Raw genomic sequence first — 15,229 nt, forward strand, 5'->3', positions numbered from 1 at the left:
TGTTCTCGGAGTATTTTATAAAACCAAGTTCCAATTAAACCTGATTCCAGCTGTTTCCAAATTTTTCCATACTAATTACCACTTTATACGTTTCACTTTTCTTAACGATTTAATAATTGCTAATAATTTAATATAGAATATGAACGTACGAGACTTTTATCTTTATTTAATTATTTTTAAATTGAAATATGTGATCAATCACTAAACAGTAAGGACAACCCTAATTGATAACTATCGATAGTTTGAATATTTTCAAAAAGAAAAACATTGTCGGTTGGGGAAAACCTTTCGTACGATTTTTTACCGTTAAATAAGGAAATGTAAAAACATAAAGGTTTTATTTGTATTTATTAAAAAAGACCAGTGATCCAATGAAAGCAAATACTAATATCATTTTCATTGTACCACAAAAGCACTTACACAGAATTTATTCAGCTAATAAAACACGTCCTCTGAACTTAACTACCAATAAAAACTTTATTTCTGATTTCGTATTGCATTAAGCGTACGTATTGTTATCTAAATGCAAATAAAGATGGCAGAGTGTGTTTGCATGCGAGAATAATAATTCCAAGATAAAACTTCTCGCCAGCAGAGGCAAATAAAACAAACAAAACAATAAGACGATTCGTATTTTACACAAATGTAGTATACTATGATACGGATGCTGCACTACCTCCGGCTAATCCTCGCAACTAGGGCAATGATGGTGATAGTAATAATGGTTCGTATGCGTAGGTAAGTTATGTGTCACCATATAAATTCTCGAAGTGACACGGATCTCGATCCCGGAGCAACATTGTGGACCCACAGACGAGCTTTATCGCGATTGGCGGGAAGTGGTTTTAAAGATAAAGACGGACGGGATGATGGGATTCTCGGTGACGGAGATACAGATGAGACTAAGCATTAGACAAATGTTACGTTAAAACCCTTAGCATAGTTATCGCTATCTTCTAACAACATGAACATGGAGTGGACGTAGGCACATGGCGTTTCTGTCTTGAAACTCGCTCTTAGACTGGGAATGGGAATTGGAGTCGCCGGACCTCGGTCCCAGGTCAGCAGGAACACTTGTTCTTGGCATCCGATCCGGTTGCATCGGCCGTGCTCAGGTTGAACTTGTCGCCATCGGCCAGATCGGCAGATATCAGCTTATCGTTGATGAGTATCTGTCGGGCGAGTGGAAGAAGATTAGCTGGGCTTCAGCCGGGGATTAGCAGCGATTATCACCTTATTCACGAGGGCACGAGCTGCCTCATCGATGTTGATATTCTCCTTGGCGGATGTCTCAAACCACCCGGCAAATCCGTTCTCCCTCACATACTCATCCATCTTCTCGGGCTGCGTTATGATGCCCTGCTTTTCCTGGTCGCACTGGAAAACGGATGAGCAACGTTTTAATCACATAATATAGGAATTATACGGTCTCCTTTAACCTTAGGCAATCACTTACTTTATTGGCCAGCAGGATGCACGGAATGGGACTGCCGTCCGGCAGCTGCACCTTGGAGTCCAGATCTTCCTTCCACTTGCTCACGCAATCGAAAGTCCCACTGCGGGTCACATCGAATACGATGAACGCGCCCACCGCCTCCTTGTAGTAGACTCGGGTCATGTTGCCAAACCGCTCCTGACCGGCGATATCCCACAGCTGGAGGCGCACTATCGTGTTGGCGTCCCACTGCAGCACCTTCAGGGCGAAGTCCACGCCGATGGTGGCCCTGTAGTTCTGACTGAAGAACTGGTGCACATAGCGCTTGATGAAGGACGTCTTGCCGGTGCCCAGTTCACCGATGACTAGAATCTTGTACAGATGCTCGCGCTTATCGCTGGTGGATGTCATGATGGCCTGCAAGCAAGGATTGGATGAGAGTTACTTGTATGTTCGATCCATGCTTAATAGAGTAGTTTGATAAATGTTATACGCTAAACAATGAAATCCACTTGTGACTTGTAATCTCAAGATAACGAGATACATTCTTTTGGGCTCTTTTTTTCAAGATACAAATATAAAAAATCCGTGCATTTCGAACTATAATAGCTAGTAAAGTTTCTTCTATCATAACACGTTTACACACAGTTATATAAATGTATATCAATATATAATATAGGAAGTGAGAATTCACCACTTTAATAAATTCTAAGCCTGGTATTAGTTACACCTTCTGCAGCTCGTCAATCCGCACTGAGATTTGCTGGTTAGTTGACGAGACCCCCTGGGCTATTACCACCGCCCGCCGCCCGCACAGTTGAATGACACTCTGGAACACACACTATAAGGGGGCCAACATATCACTTGTGGGGCTTCTTCGCTTCTTCGTAGGTAAATGACAACTGGCGAACTGGCAATCCGACGACGACGAGACCTTACCGGTTCCATTTCCTGATCCATGGTCAGGTCACCGAAGGCCGGCATGGGCTTGGCGTTCTGTGGCTCTGTAGTATCCGCCTGCTCCTCGCTCTCGTCCTCGGATCCGGAGTCCTGGTTGGAGTATTCACTAGCCACCGACTGATAGTGCAGTGTTTCCCGCCTGCCCTCGATGCTATCGTGGTCGCCGAGGATGAGCTGCTGCTGAGCGAAGCTGAGTCGGCGGATGCTTGAGTCGCTGAGCTCTTCGTTGGAGTTGGGCTGTTGACTGGCGGCGGCGGCCAATGCGGCTTCGTAGGCACTCAAGGGACTTCTGACTGCACTGCCCACCTCAAAGCGGACAACGGGCGGGGGATTTGCAATAGTCTGGGCACTTTCCGCCGAGGAGACACCGTCCTCAGCCGCCGGAGGGGATGTGGATGGGTCCAGGGATTGCTGCCCTGATGGCTGGGGTTCCGTGTTCGCTGGATCAGCCAGTGGTCTGGCGTTGAGGCGGTGGCCGCGCTGCTGCTGCATCAATTCCAGCTTCCTGCTGGATGCGCTCGAGGATTGGGACTTGCGAACAGCTCCGGAGCCGCTGGCTGACTGAACGCGACTTGGTTTCGCTGGCGCCCGTTCTCTGGGCGGCGTATCGCGTGTACTCTCGGTGGTGGTGATAAGCGGCGACGGCGACGCCGATGGGGACTCTCTCTCGGTGCTCTGGGGCTTCTTCTTCGCCACCAGCAGCTTGGTGGTGCGGGTGCTGCTGCTCGTATCTCTCGTGGTCACGGTGGTGGTAGTGGTTTTCTTTCTCGGTTTCCTTTCTTCTGCGGCGGGTGTCAGGTAATCCGTGTCGCTTTTGGGTCTGCTCTTGCCGCTCTTCTTGGCGTGCGCTGGCTCCACCTTCTTACCACTAATGGTGATCTGCAGCGTGCTGCTGCCGGCGGAGGTGGGCGAACCGGGTGGCGATGGCAGGGGTGTGGTTTCCAGGTGCTCCACGCTGATGTCGTCGCTGGTCGCCAAGCTGTGGGGCCGCCCCTTCGGCGTCTTCCCACTTTTTCTCAGGCCTCCAAGAAGCAGGCGGCGCGTAAGGCTCTTTTTCTTGGTCTTGGCGAGGGCTCCACTGTCCGTGGAGATGGAGCTGGCCACGTCTTCAAGCTCGCCTGGGGTTTCCTGAGCCTCTTCCTCCGCGCTGCGGGTTTCCCTGTCGGTGCTTTTATCCAGCTCCCTTTCCCTTTTGGTTTTGGTCTTCGAGAGGCTTCGCAGAGCCGCAGAGAATCGGGAACGGCCCTTGATCTTCCCGGTGCCCTCCTCCGACTCCTCTTTCGGATCCCCGTCCCCCTCCTGGCGGTCACCCTTTTCCTCCGATTCCGCTCTCTTTGTGGCTGCTTTTCCCCGCTGCTCGTCCACGTTGGGCATATTTTCAACTGACGTTGTTGATCCCTAGCGATTCTACAAAGGTTCCATTTGCTCCAGCTTGATTTCCAGTCCTGATTCTGCACGATCCTCGAGCTTTTTTTTAGCAACCGTTTCCCTGACTAAACGAACGCGCACTGAAATTCCCAGTGCCGACGACTAGGCTTTTATAAATTTTGTATTCGCCCCGTTGGTCCCGCACCCGCCCCTCCTCCTTTTGTGGTGAGAGGTTTAGCATTACAGTTACGAAAATCGCTTTAGCTGGCCAGGTGCTTACCAACACTGGTTGCCGCCTCCAAATCGCTTGCGAAATGAGCGTGAGAAGAGCCGGTGGGCCTTTGAATGGGCCGATTGGACGGCTGGCAGCCGCTTATCAAGCAACCCCCGGACAAAGATTGGCCAGTGTCCGGTGGCCCGCCATAATGGACGCCAGTTGTCCGGCTGGTTAGCCCTGATCCGGAATCACTGGGCTCTATCATTGGGATCAAGGTGATGATGGCATGATGCCATAAAGCCGTGATGCTACGATGACAAGCACCCAATCATCCGTCACAACCAGTGGAGCAGGGCGCCCAGTGTCCATATCTGGACCTGACCTCTCCAAGCAACCCAGAACGTGCTCCGCCGCACTTGGCGGGCTTCCTTTAAGCTGAGGATTTGCCGCATCAACTTGTCCCAAAAGAGTCGCTCGGCATTAAGTGGGCGACACATCAATCTGGCGGGTTGGGCGCTGTCTTGGCCGACTGTCGACTGACTGCTCGACGTGACTATATAGAATTACGCTTATTACAAAACGTGGTTAGCCGCAGTGCATCGAGCAGAGCGACAGGGAAGGAGATATGTGGCCCATATACGATTACCCAAGAAATAACCCGAAACGCAAACGGGATGGCATACATGTGTATTTATGGATAGATCGCATCTTACAGATGTACGGAAGTTGCTTCAGGTCTGACTTAATTAGATATTGCAGTTCCTTATACAGACACTTTGCTGCGGTAGCGATATCTATGTAGTAGGGGAGGCTATTATTACTTAACCTTCTTTAAAACTATTAACCGTGTAACTAAGAAGTACAATAAAGAATTATTTATTGGTTCAGGCAGTGTTGGTCTATATTTGATTAGCTTTATGCTTACATCTACATATCACTAGCTTCAGTAACCATTTCAGATTTATTTAAAACAACCCATTTGCAATATAGCTACAGTACTACTTATCCTACTTATTTTTTGAAAGCCGTTCTCTTTTGAGCACTACATCATTGAAAGTGGTTGTTCTTTGATGACTTATACTTTCTTATAAACTAATAGGCATAGGTTATTTAGACCATTCATTACTCAATGCCATTGCACAGTGAAGTAAAGCGTTCTAAATGTAATTCACTGTAAAGAGCGCTGTCTGAAGCCTCATCGACTTGCACATTCTGAAATCGGGAGCAAGTCAACAGTCGAATCAGCTTACATAATTCATGTGCGATTACAGCAAACATATTTTCTCGAGCCTTAAAAATTCCAGTTGGGGAGCAGAGGGCTTTTAAACCATACTGTGCCATGGAAACCGAAAGCATTAGAAATTCACTTTCGCATAAATGTCGAACGTGGAAGAGTTCCTTTTGTGCCCGCAGATGTTTACACGCAATCCAGCCGGAAAATAGGAAACAGAAGAGCTATGCGAACCATTCGGCGAACCATCTGAAACTAAGGCGCCTGCAAGTGCCCCCCGACGACCCCATTCCGAACAAAAGCCACACGGATGCCCGGATTTGGCGAAATCCTGCATGGACTTCTTTGCCGTAAATCGGATACCAAATGGGAGTCGCTAGGAGCCCCCCACCCACATCGGCCAGCAATCACGTGCAAGTGAGTTCAACAAGAGGAAGTGAGCACGTGAATGAGTTCCTGGAATGGAAACTACTGGGATTGCATGTATCACGGCATGCATAAAATCAAGCGATGTGGACCAACACCTGTCTTTTTAGATAGCTGGGGAAACTACTCTTATGGCTAAGCCCATTTTCAGTCGTTTAAATCCGAAGGTTTCTAACTGGACCCCAAAAAGTATGCAATGAAATCTGATCCGAAAGTGTAAAAAGTAGAATAAAAAATTGACGGCGGTGTTAGTTTTTGCAAATATTTGTAAATTTAATAGATTTTCATAAATGAAAGGCCCATGATTTAACTATTTTATGCTTTTGTTTAAAGTAGAGTGCGATGGTCTGTAACTACTTAAAGGTACCAAAGTTTCAAGATTTCTTTTAAATTGAATACCCCCAAATATCGCAGGTTGATAAGCATGGAGTCTGCGTGTACAAAGATAGTTGGCATTGGAATTTTAAGATTGGCAACCTGGATTGCGTGACACTACGGCCGAGCGATACTCTCCCAGTTACCATAGTAAATATGTACATACATACATATGCTTATCAGTTGGCCCGGGCAATTGTCATGTAAATTAATCAGTCTACGACAAACGTAAAGTCACACAAACAACACAGCGGAGTGGAGTGGAGGGCATTGCCTTGGCCAGCGATGCGGCGAGGGAGTTGGAACTTGATTACATAAGGCGGATGCTCTGCGAGTGGCGGACAGCGATCCCTCAATGGACTCTGCGCACGCTGCTTTGCGTTTTATCGGTGGCATGGAGTGGAGTGCCAGCTCATATCTTATCACTCCATGGAGTCGCCCATAAAAGGGGGAGGAAGAGGCGGAGAGAGGGCCCTGATTAGATAGTGGCCGAAATGCAATAAGACCTTGTGATTCATCGAGCGAACTACTTGCATGTGCGATGTGTAAATGGGAAATGTTGGAAATGCCAGGCAGTAATTAAAGAGCCCACACTTTCCTTGCCTGATTCCATAATTGACCTTCAAACGTGACGAATCCGTAGCCTACCTCCTTCCAATATCTATTGCCGGCTAACCCGGCAATCACTTAAGTAGCTCAACACACCCACATGGTTCCGTCCCCGAATCCGACCCTTCTATGTGGAATGTGTAGCATGGCCATATCGGTAGCCCCGCCTCACATTGTTTTGATTTTATCGTCTGGCTTGTAACTAAGCTGGGTATCCAATGAAATAGCGATTGTAACTTCATTACCATTTAATTGGTAAAATTGGCATTGGGAAAATGGCAATCGTTTGATTGAAGATTAGAAACAAACTAATTCTGAAAGGGAAATTCACTTTGTAGTGTGGGTGGAAAAACGTAAAAAAATGGGTACACTGATAAAAAAAGCTTCGATTTTCATCTATAATTATAGATTTTATAGTATTAAAATATAAAAGTTAATCTATGGACTTTTGAACTTGCCTTAAATATGATTAATATTTTTTTAATAGGAAAATTAGAATGCTCATCCTTAGACGAAATTAAATTTAAATTTAACATTTTTTATCAGTGCATTGTGATATTTCCCATTGCGATATTCCACATTCCGTGCATAATTCACGCTCCGTAATCCCATCTGGTGGGTTTCCGCAAAGTTCTCTGAGCAAACGGCTAATGAGTACAAGCTGGTTGTGTTAACGGCCTGACGAGGCGAAATAGCGAAAGCCATTGCAACACTTGGCCAACTTATTTTTGGGCATTTCCCACACTGGCAAAAAAAGTGTATACATTTTTTGAAAAGTCATCTTTTAACGCCAATTTAAAATCGCATGAATGTTTGTGCTATGACTCTTTGCTAATGCATTACTAAAAGAAATTTCCTTTTCTTTTTTAAGATTTAACAATATAAGTTACCAAGTATATATGAAAGTTGGTGCAATCTGATCCCTCTAACTTATGGGTTGACGCCCTTCTAATTGTTTAAAGTGTGTCCCTCCTCACCACTTCCAATCCGACCGACCCATAAATACGTTTTGGCACGTGCTAGCTGTAGGCACACACTTTCCATTGCGTGTTATGGTGGAGGTACTTACTCCGTTGTGCAGGTATCCGTTGTTCCTGTTGATGTCCATGTGGTTACGATTGACTCCCGCGGGCATGACCGTGGTCAGTTGCAGCGCATCTACGGCGCCGAGATCCAACTCCGGCTTGGGCTCTGCGTAGGCCGGAGAAGCACTTCGCATCGAGAACTGGGAGGAGCTGAGGGGCGGAGGCAGCTGGGACTCCGCGGACGGGAAACAGATCTGGCGGCGCACGAAGATAGGCGACTCCTTGGAACTGAGGGCGCCCAGTGAGCCAGAGCCTGAGCTCACAGGTCGGTGCCTGTGCTCCACGGGCAGGTGACCGGACTGGGTGTTCGGATGCTGAAGATCTGTGGCCAGGTACTGGCAGCGCAGGCAGGCGCAGGTGAGTTCCGAGAGCTGATCGGCCGACTTGGATTTGGGCAGGGCCTTTACCAATCCGGCAGCCTCCTGGGCCAGGCAGTCGCAGATGTTCCGGCGTCCGGCGGAGGTGGAGACAACGCTGCTCTGGATGACGCCGGTTGCCATGCAACCACCGATACGGGGTGGGTGAGTGTGATCTTTAGACCTTCTCCGCAGTTATCTAACGCCCCCGCCCAGTCAAGGTCGTTCACACGCGCTCTAGTGGCCCTCTACACGCACAGACGTATCACTCTCGCTCTTCGGAACGCGGATCCCGAGCAACATGTGGTTCTGGTCTAACGGTAAACAATGGCTAGTCTGTTCTTGAACTTATCAGAAGAATATGTAGGTATTTATTTGCGAGTTTCACAGCTATGTATTTGCGGTGTTATCTCAATCGATCGGTTTGTTGAACTCGACCGTTGCACTTTTTTGGACAATTTCATGCACTCGAATCGCTGGAAACTGGTTTCAAATGCAAATGGAGCAGTTTCGATGATACCCACTTACTTTGGATCTTAGTATCACAGGGCTTAAACGGTCATTTGCAACTTCTACTGTTTGCTCTTGCCGATAATTATACGAATCGTAAATTAAATTCACACACGTTCGATTTCCAGGCACGCAATACTACACAAGACAACAACAACACGGGCCAAGACGGCGCAAAACAACAACAAAAGTGATTCCGAGCCTCGACACGTCCAACCTCCAGTAATTTCAGTTTATAACTGAACCGAAAACAAGAGGAAAACTTTGTCGCACGAACGAATCCGAAAGCGAGAGCTTTGCGAAAAGCTCTTCGCAGAAAACCGTTAAACGGACTCCGAGTCGGACTAAATTGAAATCCGTATCGTTTGGCGGTAAATCGATTTTTAAGTTTGAGCGGCGTTAATTCAAATATAATAAAATATATACTCCTAGAGGGATACCACTGTGTATGCTTTTGACAAAGCTTACACGATATATAAAGATGCCAGATGGTATAATTTTCTATTCGCTCTGAAAAATTCGCACTCACTTTTTCCATTACTAAATAGTACAGTACATCGAGCAACTGCAATCAGATAGTTTGCTTATTTTATTATTATTATGCATTGAAACAAGGAAATCAAACCAGAAAAAGGCATTCTTTGGTTCACAAAGATTTGGTTTATTTGCAAGAGTGAGGCTATGGACTTATATGATATTTCACTGGTTTATTGTAACACTTTCGTCAGAATCCAATCCATCCATTCTGATCCACACTTAGGAACACAATCACATTACTTACTAGGAAAAGACCAAATAGGTCTTCGGCAACATCTAACTAAACTTAAACTAAAAGGAGCTGCGCATGCTCAGCACGATTGCAACTGCCCGCTGACTATAGACATATGGCAATGTCGTGAGGTGATATATGTATCTTAAAAGCCTAAAAGGAATCCAACCAAAGGAAAATCAAACGTCCGACGCATCCTTTTTAGTCTCTATTTGCTTCCGCTTGGCGAGCAGGAAATGCGAGACGTTCTCGTACACCAGGAAGGTGACCATGCAGGCGGGCACTACTCGGGTTAAACTCGCCTTCAGCCCCTTGTAGAAACCTCTGTAGCCCTCGAACCTGCAAAGAGAACCAAACACAATGCGGTTAGTGACTGAGAACTGGGAGCTACATCTACTTACAGTAAGGGCGCATTGGCTGTTTCAGATTAGCAAAGAGATTCTGCACAATTTAGGGGGGATCGAAGACTTAAGGAGCGGAAGGAGCTAGGACTACTTACTCAAGCTGCCATGAGCCCTTGGCCAAATGAAAAGACGCAGGCTGGACGCGCTGACAGTGTTTGCTTTAGTTTGTTTCTTAGTTTTCTTGTAGGTCTGCCATCGTGGCCTTTTAATATGGGTAAGTAATTTCGCATTTCGTATCTTTTCTTTGATTTCAATAAGATTGTTCCACTGTAGGGTTAAGTTGGTTTCACAATGCGTTTATGCTTATTAACATAAGTGTCAAGGTTTATCCTTAAAATTATAAACCATTTTCAAAAACTATGAAGAATCTTTTTGCCAAAACGAATTTTGTATCAACTAAACAGTAACTGGTTTTTTCTTGTGCTTACACAATTCCAAGCCGTTATAGAATAAATAATTTAACTAAACTAAGAACTAAATGTGTGTTTGTTTCGATGAAGAGTGCAAGAAATGCGTCTCTGAAATTAGATTTCATGGGCAGGGGCAATTTTGACAAGGCCCCAATCACATCAGTTACTTTCGAAGTTAGGAGTGAAGGATGTACAATAAACTAGTTATGGAATACACTTATGGCTAAAATAAGGTGCTAGGGCTAAACCGAAATCGAGTTACAACAATAATACAGAATAAGTTTGTCATTTTCTGCTGTTAGCTGCACATCGGAGGAAACGAGAAAGATTCGTGTATTCTAGGTGCTTAGCTTAAATTCTCTGTCAGATTCTAGATTCGATGCTCTAGTACTAATACACCATCTAGCTGGTCAGCTTCTCCCAGATCAGCATGACCATGCAGATGTTGGGCGTGACGTGGACCAGGTAGGGCACCAGGCCCTTATAGAAACCTCGCATGCGCTCGTACCTCCAAGTCTGTTTGATGCAGTCCCAGGTGCCGTTGTAGCGGTGATGGTGGTCCTGCAGCCGTGCCCGCACCACCTGGTACGGGTAGGTGGCCGCCGCTGCGATCAGCTTGGAGACAGCCGCGAAGGCCAAGTACTCGGTGGTTGCCTGTGGGTGAGGGAACGCATATTAGTGAGGCGAACAAAATGAGCTAAATTGCTGCCAAATGGCGAAGACGTCATCACAACCAGATATATTCGGATACGGTTGGGTATACTGTACAGATGTGGTCAAACAAATTATAGCAAAGCAAACAAATATTTTTCTGATTAAGAACGTCTTCTAACGAAAAACTAATAGAAAAAAAACGCGTTGGGCTAAGTTACTCGATAGTATAAGATATTCACTTTTTGAACGTTACGCATTATTATAGATTTGTATAAGTAATAATTTTGTGCTATTAACTTAACCGCATCTGTTCACCCAATTTAGTATATAGGCGATGTCAACGCCACGCGCAGCTTGGTCATGTGATGGGTTGGTCATCTGTGATCTGCCTACTCACCAGCTTCGTGTCGATGGGCAGTTTGCGGTACTCGTTGTAGGCGTTCTTCATCTCCTCGTAGGTCATGAACTGAATGGCTCCGTGGGAGACGCCCAACATGCCGGGAACAAAGCCGCGGTACAGGCCACGCATTCCCTCCTCCTTGTATATCTGGCCCAAGGCGTGGATCATGCCCCTGTACTCGGCACTACTCGCGGCATCGCACTGCAGGCAGAGACGCGTCTTCACCACCCAGATGGGGTTGGTTAGCAGCAGGGTGAGAATTCCGGACTCAGCTGCTGCAAGCATGTTCATCGTGGGGCCCAATGGCATGGTAGTGTTTCCTCCTTGGATAAATGTCTTGATGGTGTTGTAGCTGAAGGGAGTATTCACATTTAGGATTGTTACTATTATCAGTAGGGCAAAGTACTTACAACATAAAGTACAGGCCCCAAGAGGAGCCCGACCCCCAGACATTGGGGGTGACGCCTTTGTAGAGTCCGCGGAAGCCCTCTTGCCGGAAAATAGTGGTGAAGGCGCTGCTCAGTCCCCGGTATTGCGGCACCGTAGCTGTCCGGCCATCGTTAACTGAAAGTGGAGAAGGAACCACGCTCGTCAATGATAAACATGTCTAGACATTGCAGCCTTGGGGCTGGCACGATTATGATTATGGATACTGGCACTGAAGGGCCGGCGAATGCGTCATATTGTGTGCATTGCTCTTCACCTAGGCAACTGTACGTCTACGGGTATATCAGTTGTTGACTCCGAAACCAAAAAGCCCAGGCCCGTGGCCAAAGTTGTTTTCGCCAAAAACAGATAGATAGCGTTAATTGCCAGCGGATGCGATAAGCTGGGACCGTCGAAAGCAGGCACTCTACTTGTTTTCGCGTCCATTAGCAGCCACTTAGCTATTTATATGGGACGACATATTCTATATGAGCTGGGCAATCATAAGATCTGGCCTGACAACAGTACCAGGCAGAAGAAAGGGGCTCGTCTTCGCTTCTAGACTATTTATAGCGTCCTCATTGGTGACCTTGAAAGGAGACTGGACAGCCCAAGAGGCAAGTTCTTTTGGGTATTTACGACTAACCAACCACATAGCTTTTGGCCACCGTAATGAGTTTTTCGACATGCACTCGATAAAGTCGCAGCGATAAGGTCGCAGAGTGCTGAATCAGCCGACTTCCCGCATGGCAACAGTTGGAACTAGTTTTTAGCCACTGGAACTGGCGCTTGTGCCACATAAACCGGACAGTTGCCGCTGAAAGTTGCCGTTAACAAAGCCATCGCAATGTACAGTCGAGTCAAGTGGTCACGTGATTAAAAACGAGCAAGAGCAGAAAAGCAAAAGCAAGATAAACGGGTTTCGTTTGGCCAAAATGCGTCATCGCCATAAAGGCCTTGCGCAAGTCAATAGAAAACAGCTGTTGCCAAATTGAGAAGCCACCGAATTCAAGGAGGTTCATTGCGGCGAAACCACTAGCTCTGGATTTTCTAACCATCCCAACTTGGGTTCGCTTTATCAGCTCACAAAACTTGCATGGTGTGACTTTAATTCGCATAAACAACTCGTGTGCTGGTTGTTATTGTTTACAAGCCACTTTTCTGGTGAATTTACATATTCACTTACTGCGTTAACGATTTTTAGCACTGATCCGGGCAAACTGGACGGCAACAATATTTAATAATCAAGAAACCCGCTCTCGGTTCATTGTTGTTGTTTTGGTATCCCGAAGCAGACTACACGGAAATGTTGTTCATGTATTTTGCGCATGAAACGCAATCGAGGCTAAACATATGATTCAGTTTGACTACAACGAAGTAGTTTTCAGCAAGTAGCCATAAACACAAAGGCCTGCGTCAGCTGATGGCTCATATAAGAGCCATTAATACATGCTAGTGTCATATCTGTATATCAAAGGTTGACAGCTTGTATCGATCTTTGGCCAGGCGGCATAAAAGTAAAAGCAAGTAAACAATTCGAACTGCTGTTGCCCCGTTTCCTGCCTGCAAAATCCAGATTAGACCAATTTGAGGTTCGACATACAATTGTCAACACAACCATAAATTTCGTCTTTCTATCGCATTGAGGAAAAACGATGTTTTCACGTGCCCGTGGCCCCATTCAGCAGAATTGTTTATGTGCGAAAGCATGCACGTCACTACTTGACTACACAGGCTTCTCAAATTTTCCATGGTGCACAAAACAAAAAAAAAAAACAAGTGCGAATTCTCGGATACCTGAGCGTCTCAAACTTTCCATGGAAAATTTGTAAAGCAATGCCCAAGCAAAACGCGAGCGGCGAGTAAAATGCAACAATAATCTGCAGCCAGACTGGCGGCATTTCCCCGCACGTGCCGAGTGCTCTTTACTACACAGCAATATGCGTAGTGCTAGTTCCTAGGGTGACATTTACGTTTTTCTTATCAGTTGACAATTTTCTTCTGATAGGTATAGTTTTTGTATTCTATTTTAAGCCTAGTTTAATCAGAAAGGTGCCTATATTACAGAGCCATATTGCGGAACACAGAACTTAGATTAAAGCACTGGCATTTTGGATTATTCAACAAATATTGACAATAAGATGTTGTAATAGTGTACCACTACTTGCCCACGGAAATCGAATTGAGTGCTTGGTTTTCCTGCAGTGCAGAGTGGAATTCCCCGAGGCGTGTGGATGACTCACCTGCAAATCGAATCTTGATCAAATCCAGGGGATGTAGAATGAGTGTGGACACCACTCCGCCGGATACACCGGCGACCAAATGCTCGTACTTGACGTGTGCGAATACGTTGAATTTCTTGGGACTGCCCGTGGACTGTGCCTTGATCGGATTCATTGTGCGATCTCTGGTGATTTCTTGTGCGCTCCTTCTGTATTATTGTTGCTATCGCAGGCTTATTGGCTGCCCAAGTTGAAACTCACTTTTGCTACTGTGAATTGTACTAAAACTACGTGCTATTTACACTCTTTGGCTTTTCGGCTGCTTTCGACACAGATGGGCGCAAATCAAAGGAAATCGCTCGTCGAAATTATCTTGTTGCTAGGCGCACAGTTGTTGTTGTTGCTGCTGTCGCTGCCGCTGCTCCGGTTGTTGTTGTTGCTGCCGCTGCTACAGTTGAAACATTTGTGCCTTTGCTTTGTTGTTGCCCAGCTCATATTTTCACTCGTTTGTTGTCGTTTATGAAGACTTTGCTGGCAAAATTGCTGCCCTTCTTGTGTATCTGCTGTTCAGAATTGCTGATGCAATATTAGCTACGAAATTGCTTCAAAATTATTTTCGTTTGGCCATTCGTTTCTTATGTAATGCCGAACTGAAAGGGCAGCCTGAATAATTGCCTTCGTTTTTTTGTGGTCTGCCCAGCTGACTAGCTACTGATTAGCGAGCGCACTGCAATTAATAATCAAGCACGTGTGGCAGCAATGAAAATTAAGTAACAACTTTTCTACGCGCGAGCAGGCGAGTATATGCGAACAGCAAGCTCTCTAACGAAAAACGACTAATCGACTTCAAGCACAGTGTTACCATATGTGCGCCGGAGCCGATAACGATAAAAATACCAGCCAGCCGCAAAATAAATACCAATGTACATCATATCCGATTCAAAAAATGGCATATTCACACCACTTGATAAAATATGTATTTCCCCTTTATATTACCCAAATATGGCATTAAACATGTTATTAAATAAATATTGCATATTTAATTAAATTATTATCTAATTAATAATTTGAATTTTTAAGCTGATAAGCTATTAAAAAACTATTTTTAGAGATATAATGTTCTATCTTCTTCCCAAAAATCTAGAAATAAATTACCTAATAGTCAAACACTAATTTCTTTAATATTTAGTTACATTTATTTTGGTAGGAAGACATTAATTATGAACTTCGCTATCAGAGCACATAAAGCCGTGCCACTCTTTTATAGAAATCCTTAGCCAAAGTCATTTAAACCTATTAAAAAACTTTTAAAATCAAATTACAAACTACTTGCAAACTTAAAAAGATGATTGATTATTGTACAAAGATTAAA

The 15,229-nt window shown here is 45.4% G+C and overlaps 2 protein-coding genes across 4 annotated transcripts; both read right to left on the reverse strand.

The window, feature by feature from the left end:
• Positions 1 to 453: 453 nt before the first annotated feature.
• On the reverse strand, positions 454 to 8,805 carry LOC6608319 (ras-related protein Rab-32). 3 transcript variants are annotated; one of them, XM_032716830.1, is made up of 4 exons: positions 7,691 to 8,805; positions 1,457 to 1,852; positions 1,234 to 1,377; positions 454 to 1,172 (listed from the first exon to the last, which is right to left on the reverse strand). In XM_032716830.1, the coding sequence occupies exons 1-4, from the start codon at positions 8,204 to 8,206 to the stop codon at positions 1,062 to 1,064; spliced, it is 1,167 nt and encodes a 388-aa protein (XP_032572721.1). In that variant the 5' UTR covers positions 8,207 to 8,805; the 3' UTR covers positions 454 to 1,061. The 3 variants fall into 3 exon arrangements, with proteins under 3 accessions (XP_032572721.1, XP_032572722.1, XP_032572720.1); XM_032716831.1 differs by having other exon boundaries at positions 8,591 to 8,803; XM_032716829.1 differs by lacking the exon at positions 7,691 to 8,805 and adding an exon at positions 2,375 to 3,900.
• A 454-nt stretch (positions 8,806 to 9,259) lies between these two features.
• Positions 9,260 to 14,699, reverse strand: LOC6608321 (mitochondrial folate transporter/carrier). The gene is made up of 5 exons (XM_032715420.1): positions 13,879 to 14,699; positions 11,620 to 11,773; positions 11,207 to 11,561; positions 10,664 to 10,809; positions 9,260 to 9,680 (listed from the first exon to the last, which is right to left on the reverse strand). The coding sequence occupies exons 1-5, from the start codon at positions 14,030 to 14,032 to the stop codon at positions 9,521 to 9,523; spliced, it is 969 nt and encodes a 322-aa protein (XP_032571311.1). The 5' UTR covers positions 14,033 to 14,699; the 3' UTR covers positions 9,260 to 9,520.
• Positions 14,700 to 15,229: the final 530 nt, after the last annotated feature.

The sequence above is a fragment of the Drosophila sechellia genome, chromosome 2R, assembly GCF_004382195.2.
Source record: "Drosophila sechellia strain sech25 chromosome 2R, ASM438219v1, whole genome shotgun sequence".
Classification (NCBI taxonomy): domain Eukaryota; kingdom Metazoa; phylum Arthropoda; class Insecta; order Diptera; family Drosophilidae; genus Drosophila; species Drosophila sechellia.